Source organism: Scleropages formosus, chromosome 23 (genome assembly GCF_900964775.1).
Source record: "Scleropages formosus chromosome 23, fSclFor1.1, whole genome shotgun sequence".
NCBI lineage: Eukaryota > Metazoa > Chordata > Actinopteri > Osteoglossiformes > Osteoglossidae > Scleropages > Scleropages formosus.
Window position 1 is genome coordinate 12,648,969 of NC_041828.1, and position 18,235 is coordinate 12,667,203.

An 18,235-nucleotide genomic window follows, 5' to 3' on the forward strand; every position below is an offset into this window, starting at 1 on the left:
TCGTTTGTATTTTACTATAACTGTGGGATAGTTGGTAGCATAGTGGTGTCTTTGGACCCAAAACGTCGCAAGTTCAAATTCCACTTCTTAGTAGACTCTAGACTGATGCTTCTCTTAAATTAATTAGTCCAGTAAAATTACACCGTTATATAAATGGGTAAATAATTGTAAATAGCTTAACATTGTAAACTATTTTTGGGAGAAAAGCGTCAACTAAAAGAATAAATATATTTATAAGAAATCTATCGTATTTAACATTCATTCAGAATAATTCAAACAATAATCAAAATGATTACGCATCCTACAATGCCCACAATGCACAGCGTCTCTCTCGCGCTACGTGATCCCTTCAAACGGGCGCGTTTGTTACAGTTTGTCCAATCAGATAGCTAATCTATACGACACCCTTAGTTTGGACCAATAATAAAACAGGGCCGCCGCGGTTCCGTCTGCGTGGTGGAGGTGCATTTGGATGACAGGAACCGATCGAGCAGGAACAGCTGTATGGTAGATGACAGCTGCAGATTTGTATGCATTTCCTCCGTGGTTTCCCTTCACAGTACGGTAAATTCATAATGCGCGTAGTTATAATTTAAAAGGAAATGAAGAAGGTAAAGAAACACCTACAGAATACTGGATTCCAAGTGACTGGAAATGGACACATAAAGAAAGGAGGTGAGAATAATTAAAGTGGATCTGAGTGAATGTAATTCCATTTCACCTACACGTGTCATTGGCAATATATTCTTGACTGTACAGAAAAGTTTCGACTGTTTGTTTCATACGTGCTGCGGCTCATCGATACTTAACTATCTCAGCCGCCTTGTGACGTGGATCTCTCCCAGGTGGGAGCCGCAAGGCAGGCTCATCTCACTGGGATTCCCAGGGTTACAGCAAAACGGTTTCCCTAAATCCCCCAGCACGGCGTGTTTAACACTTTTTAGTCAGTGGTCGCATTTTGTACAACTTCCAGCTGACATTCCAAAGTAGGCTGATAGGAAACTGGTCACCGGCCACTTTCCGAGAGCGGGCTCCAGTTCATTCTCGCACGTTACACGTCTAAAGGGTCGTAGCCGACCAAAAACGCGTCATTATTCCTGTAACCAATCAGCGCAGCTTATTATATGTATGACCAATCAGTGCATGTCATTGTGTGTGTAACCAATCAACGCACAACTCAGTTTTATGAATCAGTTGACACATGGCTTTATGTGGTGCAAGTCTATGTTAACCAAGAGCACACATCATTGTTTGTGAAAACAAATTTCTCAAGTATCTGGGAATCAGATATATTGTCTGATGCGTCAGTACACTCATACACTTGTTAACGTACTAAACGCAGTGCTTGTTGGAGGAAGCTATTTATAAAGACAGGTTTTTGACAAATGTTGAATTAGGACAGGTGTTTGACATTTGCCCCGTTAACATGCGTTTCCACACAATGGAAATGTCCATATATTTCTTTTACTAAATGAATAAATACTTTTTCGAGACATTCTATTATCTGTAGTATTCAGTTCACTCTCCAGGAGCAGACTTCTTGAACACTTCCCCCCTCATTGTCTGTGCACATAACTGTGTGACCGATCGGGAATGGCTTGTACGAATGCAATGCCGAACATCTCAGATCAGCCACAGCAGAAGTCAAGAATTAGACACTCTCTGATAGTCATTTAATTGCCTTTTAAATAAAATATAAAATGCTTTTTTAATACGAATGTGGGAAAAGTGCACGAGACACTCTTCTTTTGATGTGACTCAGCAAACTGACACGTTCAACAACTGACTCATACATGCAGAGCAAGAGTCCAGGAAGAGGCAGAAGCTAGTTGAGGTCCACCAGGCTCTCAACAGTGACCCTGTGGACATCGAGACCCTGCGCAGGGCCGCCATCAGTGAAGGAGGACTGCTGACAGATGAGATCAGGAGGAAGGTGTGGCCAAAGCTTCTCAGTATCAACATCTATGAGCTGCCTGCCAAGCCAGGTAAATCCAGCTGTGTGTTTGTAAGCTCTGTGCATGATAAGAATAAGGCTTGAAGTCCCAAGATATTTTTAAAACCCATTATTCAGGCTTTTGTCACGTAACATCTGGTACTGTAATTCTGTTCTACCAGCAATCCGTTAATTTAAACTTAATATTGTAAAAGTTTGATGGTCACATGCCAAATAAATGTGTGAACATTCTTCTGCACCAACATGCATTCTCATAATGCATGTTGTCATGTTGACAAGTTAATGTTGCATCTGTGGATCTATAATTCCTTCTATGGTAATGCAACAGGGCACGTTTTACGTATAGATTTACAGAAAGATGTGTTATTTACAGTGAAGGATGCTCGAGAAAATCACAAGGATTACAACCAGGTGCTCCTTGATGTCAGGAGGTCAATGCGCCGCTTTCCTAAAGGTATTCCTGGTTTTGCATAATTGAAGCATATTGGAAAGGTGCAGAGGGGGCTTCATCCGTAAAACGTCCCTTTTAGGAGATAATGGACCCGTCAGATCACATACCATCCTTATGCTGCCAGCTGGCTCAGACACAACTAGTCTGTGATGTTTCCCTAGGTATGCGTGCAGCGCAGCGAGAGGTCCTACAGGAGCAGCTCATAGACATTATCTTAGATGTCCTGCAGAGGAACCCACAGCTGCACTACTACCAGGGCTACCATGACATCGTGGTCACCTTCTTACTGGTGGTGGGGGAAAGGATGTCTATAGCCATGGTGGAAAGGCTCTCCAATCACCACCTCAGGTGACTGACACCCTGTCCCTTCACGTCCCATCCAGATGCCGATTTCTCGCAGAGAATCGTGAATAAAGAAAATGGTCTCGTACTTTTTTTTTTTTTTTTTTTTTGTAATGGCGTCCTTTCTTGTTTTGCAGGGATTTCATGGACCCCACTATGGACAGCACAAAACATATACTGAACTACCTGATGCCCATACTGGAGCAAGTAGACCCTGAATTGCACAGCTTTATGCAGAGGTAGGACCACGCCAAATGTGGGAGCTGATGGAGGGATTCATGGACATGTGTCAGTTAGCAACACATACTGTATTTCTCTCACCTGCCAGGCTTGTGTTCCCCTATAAGAAATGCTCGTGCTGGGAGTAAACAAAGTGCCAAGTGTTATTCCTCTAATGGGGTTGTTTGTCATGTGTATGAGCTGAGGAAGGCTCGGCAAAGTTTGGAAGCAATGCTCTGTTGTCAGATAAAAATGTGCTGGTCAACATGAACTGTGTTTCTGTAAAACAGCAGGCATGTTTGAAGATAGAAACATGTGACACACATCAATAACTCCCAACACCTTGTAAGGTAGCCGCTATTTTTATACTTGAGTGTCACCTCTATGGGTAGCTGCTGGCATGTTTGAGTAGGGCAATATACATTGCGCTTCGAGAATCGTCAACCCCAATCTCTCCCTGTGTATAGCCTTCGTCACTCATATAATCCAGCTGTGTGTCCTGTAACAAAGCTATTGACAGATGCATTAATTTTGTTTTTATTTAATCTGTAATGTTTAGCTGTGATGAGTCATTTCACATTTGGTGGACACAGAATTCCCATAAATTATGCATTTTTTTTCGAGACCTTAACTCCGTAGCAACCGCGTCCTCATGGTCAAGTAACATGTGATCGTGCAAGTGATGATCAACCTTCACAAAACTTTTTAAATTGAAGATTTTGATGTATTTAGGGTCTTTTACAGTATTGGAGCTTTCATTTTAGGTGACACAAGATACAGTAAATATGTGAACTTTTTTTATTGTGAGGCAAGTATTGCTGTGAGTAACACATGTAGCTTCTGAGGTAAAAACCATGAAGCACTCACCTTCAGCATGACTGTGAGAGTCTGGATTATAGCAGATCCAGCACACCCTTTATGGATCCACTCAGCTGGGCTTAGTATAAGAATGTGTAGCAGGACAAGCTGACTCATCCAGGTTAACGGTGAGAAGAGACTTGCACTGGTAAGAATCCATGTTTAAACTGAACGGTGAAATACTTCTCACTTGTGAAGCACAAAGACTCCGTAGCAACCACGTCGGCATGGTCAAGTAACACGTGATCGTGCAAGTGATGATCGACCTTCACCCTGGGTGATGGAGTGTAGGGTTTGCTAATTGTAAACTGTAATTTGTGAATATACTATTAGACATAATGTCATCTATAGGATAGAGCCAGTCAGTTTCTCTTCATTTTGTGTGCACTTCTTTGTGTTTCTCAGTTTTTGTTTTGTTTCCCAGTTATTTTTCTGTTAACACTTTAAACGGATGTCCTTGAGGGTTTTATTTTTGGAAGGAGGGTGTCAGATGTTTGTTTGTTATATCACAGCAGACAGTGAACAGGCTAAGGTTGCCTTTAATTTCCTTTGCTTTAACAGGCTGTGCGTTGCCCTCGGAGCAACGCAGCCTAAATGAATCACTTCCAGTCTGGAGGTGCTGCTGCTGGTGAGAGGGGGGTACAGTGTATGGCTGCAAGCTTTTTTTTTTTTTTTGCCTCCATGAGCGGTGCACTGGAGGATGCGGACTAGCAGTCTGTCGCAGGATATTAATTACATTGGATCAAACGTAAGAGATGGGGAGAAAATCCATCGTATCGATCGCCTCTGCCTTCCGCTCCCCTCGTCGCCTGTGAGACTAATGCAGTGTCAACATGGGTGGAGAGAGTGAAAGAGTGCAGTGGATTTCTTGTTTATTAGGGAACTTTTCCCGCCGTCGCTGTGTGTGAATAATTGATTAAACGACACGAAAGCACACCCTTTACGGGGTTTAATTGGGGAGGCTCCGAGCGCGCGCTGTCCGTTTCCAGGGAGGCTGTCGGCCTTCGGGCTCTCGGCTCTTGTAATTGTCCCCGTTCTCTCTCTCCATCAGACGTGGTGCTCAAGTCGGACTTCTCTGCCAATTATGTGACTGCGTGAAAAGTTGCTGCGATGTGTATCCACCGCCAAACGGTTTTTCTCAGAGCCATTTCATTCCGCAGTGGCTCAGAAGGAGCAATCGAGCGCTGGATTTCATCAGTGCTCCGGACGGCCACCTCAGTGAGCCGGACTTGGTTTAATCTTTAGCGGCTTGGGGTTGTCACATTATGCGGTTAATCACAGGCCTTTACTGGATTCCAAATAGCAGATTATTATTTAAATTTTTTCCTTGAAAGCCATATTCAGTTTTTCTCGGTTTCATGGAAACCTGCATTTGGCCAGACTGGGCCAAAGGGGTTTTTTTTCAGTACGTTGCGTGCCGGTTCTCCAGCCTTCAACGTGGAAGTTATTTTTAATAGTGGGACATTTAAAATGTAGAGAATAAGAGGCTGTTAAATAATGAATGCGAGCATCTTCACAGGCAACGGCTGAGCCACAGGCTCCTGTCTGCTCGAGCGCCGCGAGAGAGGCGGATGTGACCGGAAAGGTTTTAGCAGCGGCCGCTGCACTCGATGTGCGCCGGAGTGTCGCCGAAGCCCCTCGGAGCCCACCGCGGCCCCGGCGAGGGGACGAGGGGATTACGGCATCCCCCGGCGTGACACGGGCCAGGCGTGTAGGTCACCTTTCCTTTTCGGCGCCTCCAAAACACTCCCAGTGCAGCATATACACTTCAAACCCTGTTGGTTGCTGTTGGATTTTTAATGCGGTTTCTTCGCGTAATATTAGGTGGCTGCTGCAGTGACTAGGACTGAAGTCCCCTGATACACGGAGGGATAGAAAGGAAAGACACAGCTGCGGTAGAAGGGTTGTTCTGTGTCTGTTGTGGTGTTTCTTTATTCCCCCTCTTGTTATGGAACGTATCGGCGCAGATGAAATATGAAATACTAACTGGGTAGTTAGAAAATGTGTCTCAGTAGCTGGTTCTGCTTTATTAGCACGAGCGGTGCTTCTCGGACACCTTCTGGCGAATGCAGGGGGTCCGGGCGAGCCGCTCGCGCTCGAACCAGTGAACGGAATCCCGAACTCGTCCCCTTCGCACACGTTCCGACGCGGGCGAACGTTATGCGACGTTCGCAGCGGTCGTCACGGGCGATTGGCATCGCCGCATGCGATCAACAGGTCGCGGCTCCGGTACCTGCAGGATGAGAAGGACGCCTGCTCCTGGGGTGTCGATCCTAGAGGCGCCCGCTGTGCTCATAAGCTTGCCGAAGCCCGGTTTGGGTGTCCCTAATGGTTTCCGCAGGGCGCTGGGGGGGTCGGTCTTGTCTGACCGGGCGTGCACCGATGATGTTCTTCCCACTCTTGTCCATGCCGTCACACTGCAGGGCAGAGGTGGGCACCATCTTCGCGTTGAGCTGGCTCATCACGTGGTACGGCCACGTCCTGTTGGAATTTCGCCACGTCCTCCGGCTCTACGATTTCTTCCTGGCCTCCCACCCTCTGATGGCTATTTACTTTGCTGCGGTGGTAAGAACACATCCTCGCTTCTTGTGGTGCATCGCAGCTCGGACGTGTGACTGCGTGTTTCGCATGAACTGCGTACCAGCCTACCTGGGGAGCGGATACTGCTGGCCACTATCTCTCTCTCTCACACTCACACACAACTACTGATTCTCTTAAATGTCCCCTCTAGTGTCAGTTTTTTTTTTTTTTTGTTTTCTCAGTTACATGTGGCATACAGCTGGTGCATTTGCTGTGAGTCATTATTGTCTATTGTGAGGTCAAAAAATAGTGAAATATACCATGGCCAGATAATAATCACATAATTATTTTACCGCATTGTTGGTAGAGGGTAGCATAGTAGCTAGATGCTTCACTTTGCTGTCAAAGGGCCTGGATTCAGATCCCTCATCCTGCTCTAGTACCCTTGATCGAGGTACTTTCTCAGAATCAATGCAGTAAGGAGAGAAAAGAAAAAAAAAAAAAAACCTAGCTGTATAAATGGGTAAATCCTTTAGTGGCTTACTGTAGAAACCTCACATCTGTAGTGTCTTTGGAGAAAAATGTCAGCTAAATTAGTAAATAATAACAATAATACTAAATAGTTTAAAAAGAAAGCCTGAAGCAGTCTGGAACTAGTACATAAACTTGACCGTAGCCATGAGAGGCAGGGAATTCTTAAGTTGATCCACCAAGGACAAATAGAATTTTATTTCCCTGAAAATAATTTCATTGCGTGATATATATCCCCCCCCCCCCCCCCGTTATGCTGTGATGCTGCATACATGTACCGCACAATGTACCCCGTTGTGCCTCCATTCACATCCTCTTGGTGAAAACTTAAATTAAAATTGATTTTCGATAAACTGATGGGGATCTGGTGTAACTTTACAGAGATGCTGAAGGATCCCAATGAAGCGTTTTTCCTCATTTTTTGTGTGTGTGTGCATGTGTGCGTGCGCGCACACACTTTTGTTTTTAATTGCATTGATAGCTTTTTTTTTCCCTTCAATGCTGTATACCAACACCCCTGAAACTTTGAAAGAAGGACAGGGGTTTTAATGATTTTTTTTTTTTTGTTGTTGTTGTTGCTGGTTTTTGTTGTTATTTTTCCTTTTTTGTTGCGCACATCATGAGGGAATCGGGGGCACTTTGTTGTCGACCAGTTAATTAAACAGCTCTAATGAACTCACTGGAGGTTTGCTTGGAAGACTAGTGCTGTTTCTGCAAGATTAGTGGAAGCATCTCGTGGCCCGTTTGCGCCGAGCCCATCCCCTATCTCACTCGCCGCGGAGACCAGAGGGGGCACTCTGCCTTTTGAAGTCCTTATAATGGAGCGGCCAGGAAATGTAGTGCAGCTCCGCTTCTTAGGTTTCCAAACGGCAGCGGGCTTTAACTCTTCCCCTCCACATGTGCCGCAAACAGGAGATGAGCACTTCGGGTTAAGTAGCTCGCTCTGGGGTACAACGGCCGAGGTTGTGGGTTCGAATCCCACCTACTGTCATAGTGCCCTTAAGTAAAGGGCTTACACTAAATTGCTCCGCTAAAAATGATCCAGCTCTGTAAATGGATAAATCATTGGATGCTCCTTGGAGAAAAGTGCCAGGTAAATGAAGCAGAAATGTAAATTCCTGGGGACGTGAACCTGTAACCTTCACAGTGCAAGTATGAATCCATGTGACATTTTTATCTCCGAAGTGACTTATGCCCTTAGGTATTAAGTTGCACAGTGATTTATCCGTTAATACAGCAGGGTCAGTTTCACAGGAGGCATTCAGGATAAGTACCTTGATGAAGGGTTTTAGAGTAGGAATTGATTTGAACCCGTGTCTTTCGACTTGCAGCCTGTCTGCTGTAACTCCTCCACTACCTGCAATGCCTGTGTCTCACACACCCATATACATCTCGCCTCGTACTTCACACCTGTACATAAGTAACAGAGGTTTGGTGCATCGTTGCTTGCCATGACTGGAGCAGAGCTCCGGTCATGTGACCAGCTCCCCTGACCCCCTGTTTGTCTGCTTCCTCCCCCAGATTGTCCTGCACCGGGAGCAGGAGGTGAAGAGCTGTGAGTGCGACATGGCCAGCTTGCACCACCTGCTCTCTCAGATCCCTCAGGACCTGCCCTACGAGGGCCTGATCGCTCACGCCCACACCCTCTTCTCGATGTACCCACCCAGTCTGCTGGAGCAGCGTGCCGCTCTGCAGTCCCGCAAGAGGTGGGAACAGGACAGCTGAGTGTGCTCCAGGAGTAATGGCCTGCACTCAGGGTGACAGACCGTCTCCATTCTTCACACCTAAGGGCTGTGTGTGTGTGTGTGTGTGTGTGTGTGTGTGTGTGTGTGTGTGTGTGTGTGTGTGTGTGTGTGTGTGTGTGTGGCGCTGGTTTCTCGCTCCCACGGTTCTTTCGGTCTCGGAGGGAGGGCCATCAGTCTATCGCTGCCCTTCTCTGCTTGTGGCTGAGGTGGACGTTGTTGGCCTGTGAAGCCCCCCTGTCGCTTTTGTCTCTCGCTTGAGGAGTCATGCTGCATCTAACCGCAGGAAGGGTCACACCCAGGACACCACGGCAGAGCTCCTCTTCAGACATGCTTGCAAGAGGCGAGACGTCGGACCTCGCGTGATGCTCCGTAAGGCAGCCTGGTCACTCAGTGGGTAGAGCTGTCACCTTACACGGGTTTGAGCCCAGCTCCCTTCGGAGTTCAAAAGTACTCCTCGCGTTCCTCCCGTATTCGCATGGTTCTCCTCCACTTGATCCGGTTTCCTTCGACATTCCAGACGTCCGTTTCCTCTTAATCGGTTTGAATGTCATCTCACGTTGATCCCTACAAGTTGCCTCGTGCGTGTGCCTGTTTGAGTGGATGTGTGTATCCCGTGAGGGCCTCCACTTTGCACCCGGATCGCCGGAGCCAGGCACTGTATAATTGGGTTGCGGAAATGCACAAACGATAATGGCTCTTTTTCATGTTCCCAGCATGCTTCTGCTTAGAAGTTTTCCTTGTGCTGCGTTGTGCCAAGTTAATCATCGGTGTTGGCGAAGCAGATCCCTGCGAGCCGGTTTCATTCAGAGACAACGCTAAAGTTCTTCTGTTATTACCGTAGTAACGAGTACGACTTAACGGCTGACTCGGTGACCTTGTAAATGCTATGCTCTGTCATTGCTTGTTCTTTTCCGTCTCTGTGCTTTGTAACATACTGTTCTGCTCTCTCCTGAACCGGGGACATCCGCACAAGGGGGAGAAAATTACATTAGAATTGGAATTATGGATAAATCCAATCCGAAAGCAGTCCGGTTAAATATTGCGATACGCGTTGAAAGAAATGAGAATGCGATGCAAGTAATAGAACGCGCTGTTTGTCGTCGGTCCAGCAGGTGGGGCTGTGGAGTGGGGAATAAGAGCCGCTGGCTCCGTCATCCTAGGTGTAACCTTAGGGGCTATTGAAATGTAAACCGGCGTCCTGCCTGTCTGCGTCTGACTCCCTTATAGCTAACCCGTACCTGTCTGGCTGGAGACGCAGCGTGTTGGTGTTGGTGGCGATTCCTACAGGGAGAAGGTTTCTCGCGACGTTCTCGTCGGCAAACGGTCGGAAGCGGAACGCCTTCGCCTGCTCATCGGCATCAGGGTTCAGGATTCTGATCGGCAGGTTTCCTTGCTTGGTGCCGATTTGGCGCCGCTCTGCCCTCGCGCCTCCGTCGGACTAGCGGCCGGCAAAGGGTGCCGATCCGACGTGCTTTACATGGCGCCCTGGTCCCTGCGCTTCACCCCTCGGTGTTGAAAGGGACTCCAAGGCCCCTTATGGGGGGCAGCAATGCAATAAATGAGACATGTCCCGTGGTAATTATGTGCATGCCTAATTTTGCATAAATTACACCTCCCCTCAGCATCTGTGGCCTCTCGAGGCAGTAGGGCCTCAGCGGGGAGCCAGGGGGTTCTGGGGGGAGGGGCGCCTGTGTGCTCGCATTGTTCTTGGAGGTGATGAAATGAGCGCGTGTGGCACCTTAACCTTTATCCTGCCGTTATGCCAACACGGCCTGGAACGGTGCTGGCGACACGGGATGATGTCTCTGAGCTCCCAAATGCTCTGTGTAAAGCAGAGGGGGGACTGTTCGCTGGCTGCTGTCTTTGTCCCAAAAAAAAAAAAAAAAAAAAAAACTTTTGCCAGCATCCACAAGCGGTTTGAAAAACAGCTCGGTCAAATGCAGGAGCAGCTGATACCGGCTCCCAGTAATTGCTGTGGCTTTTTTTTTTTTTTTTTTTTTTTTCGTTTTTTTTAATGCCGGACAGCTGTGGACAGCCCTCCGATGGCTCCCACCAGAGGACGTGCCACACGTGTCTGTGGGGATGATGAAGCAAAGCATGAACTGAGCATCAAAGGCGGTGGCAGCTCCTGCAACACTAGGAGTGCTCATAGCAACCATCTCCGCCGGGGGGCTGATGTGGACCTAGCGCTGTCAGCGGCGCGCACGTGTGGCGTCGGGTGTTATCGCAAAAAAGAAAATGGCCCTCCGGCCTCCGTGTTCCCCCCCCCCCCCCACAAGCTGTCGAGCGGCGGCAACTTTCATCCTCGCTCGTGATTGGATGGGAAAGTGGTGAGGGGACGGGAATAACGCTCCGCCCGTCGCCCCACTCACCTGGCCGTGATGGAACGCGCACGGCTGCTGCCGTTCACCTCGGTGCCCCGCGGAGCTCGCTTCGCGGCCCCCGCCTTCGGCCCCGCGTTTGTCTGCGGCGATGTGTTGCAACAGGAGCAGATCGTTTGCGAAGTGACAGGATTTGATGCGGATGATTACCCCGCTGGCTGCCAAGTCTGCAGTGGGTGACTGTGTCACCCCGGGCTGGCCTTAAGGAGGGGGGGGCAGCTCTGTCGCTGCGCCCTCGCCGCTCCGGCCGAGCGGTAGAAGGCACGGCGGTGTCCCGTCGGCGCCAGCGAGCTCTTCCGCGTGGTGACTGCACTCGGCGATACCCCTGGCTGTAAGTGCCTCACGCTAGGGTCAAAGGTCCCGGACGGGGACGCCGAACAGCGATGCGCGGCCTCGCCATATGCGACGGTGTGCGAGGTCAAAGGTTTGGGGCGTGGTCTCCGAGCGTTTCCCCGCCTCATCTCGGCGTGACCCGGTCAGCTTCTCCCCCAGCGCTCGAGTCCCTGTCGGGCCCCGGCGTATCGGTTTGAATCCAACACGGCAGCGGCACTCGGCAGCTTCCAGGCACGGCTTAGATATGGGCGAATGAAAGTGCACCTGTTACTTTGTGGGGTAAAGCAAACGGCGCCCCGCGCTTCTCGACCCGGGGAAGCTCTTCCCTTTGTGGTGCACAAACACCCGGGAGAAGTGCGTGTCGTCTCCTTTCTTTACCAGGAAGTGCTCTGCAGTGAGGGCTTTTTTACATTTATTTATTAATTTTTTTTTGTTCAGTCTGAATCCCCGTCCGTGCCGTGCTTCGCGCCACGTCTGCCGGCGCCCCTCCGGCTCGGCGGGGGAGATCAAGCGAGGCCCCCGGTGAAAGGCAGCCGTCTGTCTGCGCCGCGACGAGTAACGAGGCGCACTTCCGCCGGAGCGTTAATTATTTAGCGGCGCCGCACAAAAAGGCCGTCTTTTGAATAATCTTGAGAGGTCTGCGGTTGGGGCTCGTTCGCCGTGTTTCCCGTTTGTTTTGCGACGGCTCGCCGTAGCTTCCCCCTCGCGTGACAGGTGTGCAGCAGGACTCGCGGGAAGCGCCGGCGGAACATCGGTAGAGAGCTCCGCTGCTTCGGCGCTGCCGACGCGCCGCTACGGGAGCGCCGGCTACGGCAGACGGTGCGAGGCGGGAGAGACTCCTCCGACCGCAGTCCTGTTCGCCGCTGCCTTGCGTATTTGGGCCGAAAGCGTTACGCTGGTGCCGCAGGGCTTAGCTGCTCTCTGGGTTTGCATTCACCTCGTTATTTACACTCAGCCACTCAGCAGGTAGTGTAGTGGCTAGTCCCAGTCCTTTGCAGAAAGGAGCAGGGTTCAAACCCCCCCGATCCCACTGCGGTACCCGTGAACAAGGTACTTACCCTGACTTGCTCCAGTAAAAAAAAAAAAACTCCCCAGCTGTATTATGGGCTAAATCACTGTAAGGCTCTTCCAGTATAAACCTAACGCTGGAAGCCAGTTTGGCGAAATGTGTCAACTAAATGGATGAATAAATAAGCCATTTGCAAGCAGAACTTCTATTGTTAATTTAGGTATTAAATTACTGAGGGAATAGTGGCCAGTGGGGGCCTGGGGTTCGAGTCCTGCTTTGGGTGCTCTGTGGCAGCCCGATGTCCCGCCCTAGGTGCGCCACCTCCCCCTCTAGCCCTGCGCCCTGTGCTCCCGCCCTAGGCTCCGGCCCCCCGCGGCCCCGCTCAGGACAAACGGCTGGAGACGTGTGTGTGTGTGTGTGTGTGTGTGTGTGTGTGTGTGTGTGTGTGTGTGTGTGTGTGTGTGTGTGTGTGAGAGAGATAGTGGCCAGTCTGTGGAAGACCTTATATTTGCCTAATAGCAACATGATGAAGATTGATTACTGTAAGACCAGTGAAAAATTTGAGTCTTCTTGCTGGAAACAATTTTTTCCCCCCTACAAGGCATTTGGGTAAGAGTGCTGATCAGGGGTTGCGGTGCCACGTCCCCCCAGCTCTTGTGCAGCAGGTCCCCGAGATGTAGGACACCTGCGTGTTGCTTTGCTTTCACTCCTCTGTCCAGTTTGTCCCACGCAGGTGTTGCCCAGGTGTTCCCACACTTTTCACTGGTACTGCAGTAAAAGCCACACCGTAGTTACTGTGGCATCAGTCTTTGCCCAGCGATTTATTTTCATCAGTATTTCATGTACAGGGAAAGTTACATGCTCCTCTGTATTTAGAATGAATTCCTTCAACCTTTTATTTTTTTAGCTGTATAACTTTTCTCAAAGGCACTTCAGCAGGGCCCCCCCGGAGACCTGCAGGTCCCAGTGTGTGTTCTTAACCACTGTGCTACCTGCTGCCGCACTGTTTGAGTGAGGTTGTTGTCCACACTCTTCTCATGTACTTTCAGAGGGTGCATTGGGGGAGGCGTAACACGCAGAGAGCTCGGCTGTAGTGCTGCCAATCTGCCTTGCGTGGATGATGCTCCCTGGGCTCTGACCAGGCTGCACACCTCTACTCCCCCCCCCCCCCCCAGCGCTCTGACATGCAGGCACCTGGCGCCCCTCGGCCAGAACGGCAAGAGTAGTGACTCATCACGACGCTTGCTGGATCGAACCCCCCTTCGTCCGTGATGCCCCGCCCCACATGGGTCCTTTTGAAATGGTGGGCACAGTTGTGGGCCATCCCGTCGAGACAAAGCATGACCCAAGAAAACGGTAAAATGGCTCTGTTTCCTACAAGGAAGCAGGGGGGGTTAAAAAAAAAAAAAAAAAAAAAACTTTAGTATGGCATCAGCTGGGCATCCCCTGCCAAGTTAAAGAATTAGAACAAACTGACGCGATCGTTGCATCAAGTCGGCAGGAGTCGGACCGCGGTGCTGTGAAGCCTGTGCCAAACTGCGGGATCTCGCCGCGAAGGAGGCCTCGGTTACGTGGAGCCAGCCGGTCCAGCCGCCACTTAGTGGGGAATACGTTTCATTATTGAAAAACCCGTCTGTCTCTGGGGCTTTCAGCTGTTCAACTAAAAGTTTAAAAGTTAATTGCTCCGGTGTTACCTGTCAGCTATTTTCAGCGTTTATGGCATTAGCATCATATCCTAATGAGAGCTGGAGAATAAAATCAAGTCTAATTTTAAACGAAATTAAGTCTTTAAGACACGGAGCCCTCGTCCACGCCCATGTTACGTTCTTTTTTTTTTTTTTCCGGGAAACCTTTATGCAGTCCTTTTTCTCCCAGTATGAGGAAATGATTTGCATTTAATTTAATGTAATGTTTAGGATGTGTCTGGAGGGAAAATAATGGAGCAGAAGTGAATATCTTATTAGCTCTTAATGAGGTTTGTAACCATAACCATGATTCCAAATTGATGAACTAAAATCCATTCTGTCCATCACCAAGGATTCTGCTGTGCTTAATCTTCATGTTCGTGTGAAATTCCGTCTACCTCACCGAGGCATGGTACAGCCGCGCGCACTTTCCTTCAGGAAAAATAAAGAAAATGAAGAAGACAAACGCAAGGTTTTGTTCTCTCCAGGCTTTCCTAAATATAAAATGAAAATTTCACGTGTCTCTAAGTTCTGCGTCTGTAGTTACAACAGAGAGATGGTACCTGAGGTCGTCTAAGGTGCTGAGATAAGAGATGAGAAGATAAATTTACATTACCTTAAAGGACACACAGAGGACGTACTTCGAAAGAAAAAAAAAAAAAGAATCGGTAACTTGAAAATAAAGTTTTTCTTAATTAAAGCTTTACATAAATTTCCGTTTGCCTGGATGCTTAGCATTTGAAATTATTTGAATGTTTTTTTTTTTTTCCCCATGGGGTACATTTGGATTTATTGGGATTTACCAAACTGACATGTAACAGATGACCCGTATTTCTGTCGGAGAAGTGGAGGCGCCCTGTCTCTCGCTGTAATTGCGCTGAGATCCGTTTGGACAGAAGCGTCCCCTCACTGGCCTGTCGCACTCAAACCGCCCCTTCTTTCTGTCTTCCTCAGCATCACCATCAACTCCTTCAAGGACTTTCAGATGGCAACGCTGAAGCAGCGCCCAGATGCCGTGCTGCGGCGGCAGCTCCGCCAGCGTTCCCCCGCCCTGCCGGTGGCCCCCGAGAACGGACAGGCCTCCGGCACCAGCCAGCTGATCAAAGTAGCGGTGTGGGGCATCTCTGCCACCTTGGGCGCGGCGGCCCTGGCCGTGGCGCAGACCGCGCTGGACTGGGCCCCCGAGTTCCTGATGCAGCTCTTCTGAAGCTTCACCCTTCGCCACCCTTTAAGCGACACTCATCTGTGTACTCGGTGGGCACGGGGCAGCGGGCAAGGGCGTCGGGTGGCGGAGCGCGGTGCATCTCCAGTATGATTTATTCACTCGGTAGCGGTTATAGATTTAACTTGTGCTAATATTGGGAAAGGATGGTATGAAATTCTTTTTTGTAACAATAAGCGTTTTGAATGCCAGCCTGTCAGCAGTATGTCTGCGGAAGTGTGGAAATTGCTGATCCACGTTTCTACAACAGAGGAGGAAATTATTAAAAAAAAAAAAAAAAAAAACCCTTTTTTGCCATGAAGGCAAAAGAGAGGAAAGGCTCAATTTAGGGAAGGAAACACTAGCAATAAACTTGTCTGGAACAGCCCATTATAAAGGGCTTCTATTGGATCAGACAGGCCAGTTCTAAGGGAAAGAGCACTCGAGGGTTTCCCCCCACTCCTCGGACTATGAGCTCAGATGATTCTCCACCCAGAATCACGTGACCACTAGTATCTACCTGCCCCATGATAGGGCGTCAGGAGGAGTCGTATGTGAGAGCAATGCCGGTGAAGGAACGTTGGAGTCCCCCTCCTCCCCTGCGCCATCAGCGCGCCTTCAAAACCGGTGCCGCCACCCATCGAAGCACTGCACTAAGTGCAGTCGTCTCCGCAAATGGGACAGCCATTATTCTCTCATTGCGTGCGCACGTTCCCTCCCGAAACGCGACCGAAAGATCAACTGCGCTCACCCATCTCTGACGCCGAGCCAGAGGGAAAGATTTGTATTTGAGCAAGCGGCGCTTTTAATAGGAAATCAAACCCGAAACGCCTGTTCCCTGAGTAATCCGTCCAAATCCAGAAGCAAATAGCCCGCGGACGGGTCTGCGCGGTGGGTTGTCAAGTCGTCCTCTTTCAAGCTTCTTCTAAATGTTTCCTGCGCTCAAGGGTGTTGTGGGTTCCGTGGTTCTCTTGTCTCCGCTTCTCAAAACGAGGCAACGAGCCAACATCGTGTTGCCCTCGCTTACGGATGTAGGGACGGGGGGTACTTGCGTCAGCAGGCCTTTCTGCGACACGGGGGGAGGGTTGGACCGCGTTTGCGTCGCTTCGTCTCGAGCTCGTCGTGATGGCGCGCGCTGTCGGTCTCGCCGTGGGCGAACGGAAGCCCCGCCGCGGCGCTGTGCCCTCCGTCGGGAAACGCCAGCACCCCGTATCGCAAACGGTGAAATAAATGCATCCGGCTGCTGGAATTGGTCAGCAGTCTTGTATTTGCGTCTTACTGTGTTTGTTTGTTTGTTTATTTGTAAGCCCAGCTTGTTGACGGGGCTTAGGTGTGAGATGTACCTAGTGGACCAAGCTGATGTTCAGTAGAGTCAGCGTAAGGGACTGGCTTTTAGCACATAATGTATTATTATTATTATTATTATTATTTAATAAATTAAAAAAAAAAAAAAACCAAAAGTTTGCCAGTGAAGTACAAACGTTCAGTACAAGAGCATTCGTCACCCATAAGTCCAGAGCGTAGCTGTTGCTAATCGTTTATGTTCTTCTTCATCTCTTTATACATTTATTTAGCTAGTAAGCATAATTAGGCACACAATGTCTGAGTTACTGAGTTACAGGTCACGGCTGTAGTACTTCTAGTAGTTCCAGTTCTTGTACAACTTACGGAATGTAAAGCAGACCCTCACCCGACCTTGTCGCACCTCTGCACCCGTTCATACGTTCATTAGGTGCTCTTTTTCAAGTGCTCGTACTGCCACTTTTGCTATTACTGGTGACGCGGGAATCTTTTCGTGCCACTCTTGTGACTTCGGAAATACGTGTTGTTACTCTGTTATTGACTGAACTTTGTACGTAACACACTTTGTGAATGCATACCGTAGCTTGCTTTGTGAGTAATATGTTCAGGCCTTTGTACTGTAGTATACTGTAGTTTGAAGCTAAATATTAATTATGCAATAACCTCAGCTGTCTTTTTTAAGAATGCATTCGCACCCCGCTCTGGCGTGGTGCGATTTCAGTGCTGTGAATGGTCTGGCTGTTCACCTCTTCTAATTATTTTTCACAAGAGTGTGTGACATGTAGTTAGCTTTAAAAAAAAAAAAAAAAACAGGACAAAAGGCTCTTTGTAATATGTTTGTATTAAATAAGAATTCTGGGTAAAACAGACATTTTTAATTTTCAGGTACCTGCTTTTAATGTGTTCTACCTAGTTATGGAAAGAAAAACTTGAAACTGAAACTACTAGGAAAATGAAGGACTTGTTGGCACCTGAGATGAGACCTGATCCCGTGAGTGCATCTCTTGTGGTTATCACAGTCCTTCAGGTGGTGCTGCCCAGTCTGAGGAAGTGCCGTGTTTACTACGAATACGAAAAGCACCCGGCGTTGAAACGGCCCCGCAGCCCGTTTTAACAGTTGATGACCGGGGGGCCGTCGGATTCTTTTCGCATTACAGCAAGCGGCTGTGTTGGTGTGCCATCGAAAAGGCTCTAAAAGGGGCAGGGGGAGAGGTATGGTGCCCCGGATGGAGGTGGCGGGCCTCACCTGGACCTAGATGGTCCTCGCTCTCGCAGCCTTTACGGTGCAGCGACCGTGAAGAACTGGCTGCTGCGGCTTCTCCGATCGTTCCCTACCCAACTGCCACGCTCAAACTCGGCGACAGCAAGGTTCCTCTTTGGTACTGTATGTCTTTGTATCCGAAACATCTTGTGAATTCTCGTAAGTGCCAGTGTGTTCTTTAACACCATCACATTAGCAGATGCGAAACTCCTCTGACAGCTTTCAAAAAAGGTACTGGTGAAATGGTGTTTTGGTTTATTTTTGTACATGTTAACAAAAAAAAAAAAAAAAAAAAAAAATGAATAAACTTTTGAGGGGAAACTGAAAATGTGTCACCTGTATAAATGGTTCTTCTGTTCACACACTTGGCAGATGTGCGGTTCCATACTGTTAATGGGATCCCAAAATAGGTCCGGCTGGTCAGGCTGCAAGTGACGGATCTG

The 18,235-nt window shown here is 48.8% G+C and overlaps 1 protein-coding gene across 1 annotated transcript; it reads left to right on the forward strand.

The window, feature by feature from the left end:
* Nucleotides 1-411: 411 nt before the first annotated feature.
* On the forward strand, nucleotides 412-17,341 carry LOC108922067 (TBC1 domain family member 20). Its single transcript, XM_018731943.2, has 8 exons — nucleotides 412-675; nucleotides 1,800-1,985; nucleotides 2,328-2,408; nucleotides 2,567-2,753; nucleotides 2,885-2,986; nucleotides 6,248-6,389; nucleotides 8,397-8,581; nucleotides 14,983-17,341. Exons 1-8 carry the CDS (start codon nucleotides 603-605, stop codon nucleotides 15,233-15,235), a joined length of 1,209 nt encoding a protein of 402 aa, XP_018587459.1. The 5' UTR covers nucleotides 412-602; the 3' UTR covers nucleotides 15,236-17,341.
* Nucleotides 17,342-18,235: the final 894 nt, after the last annotated feature.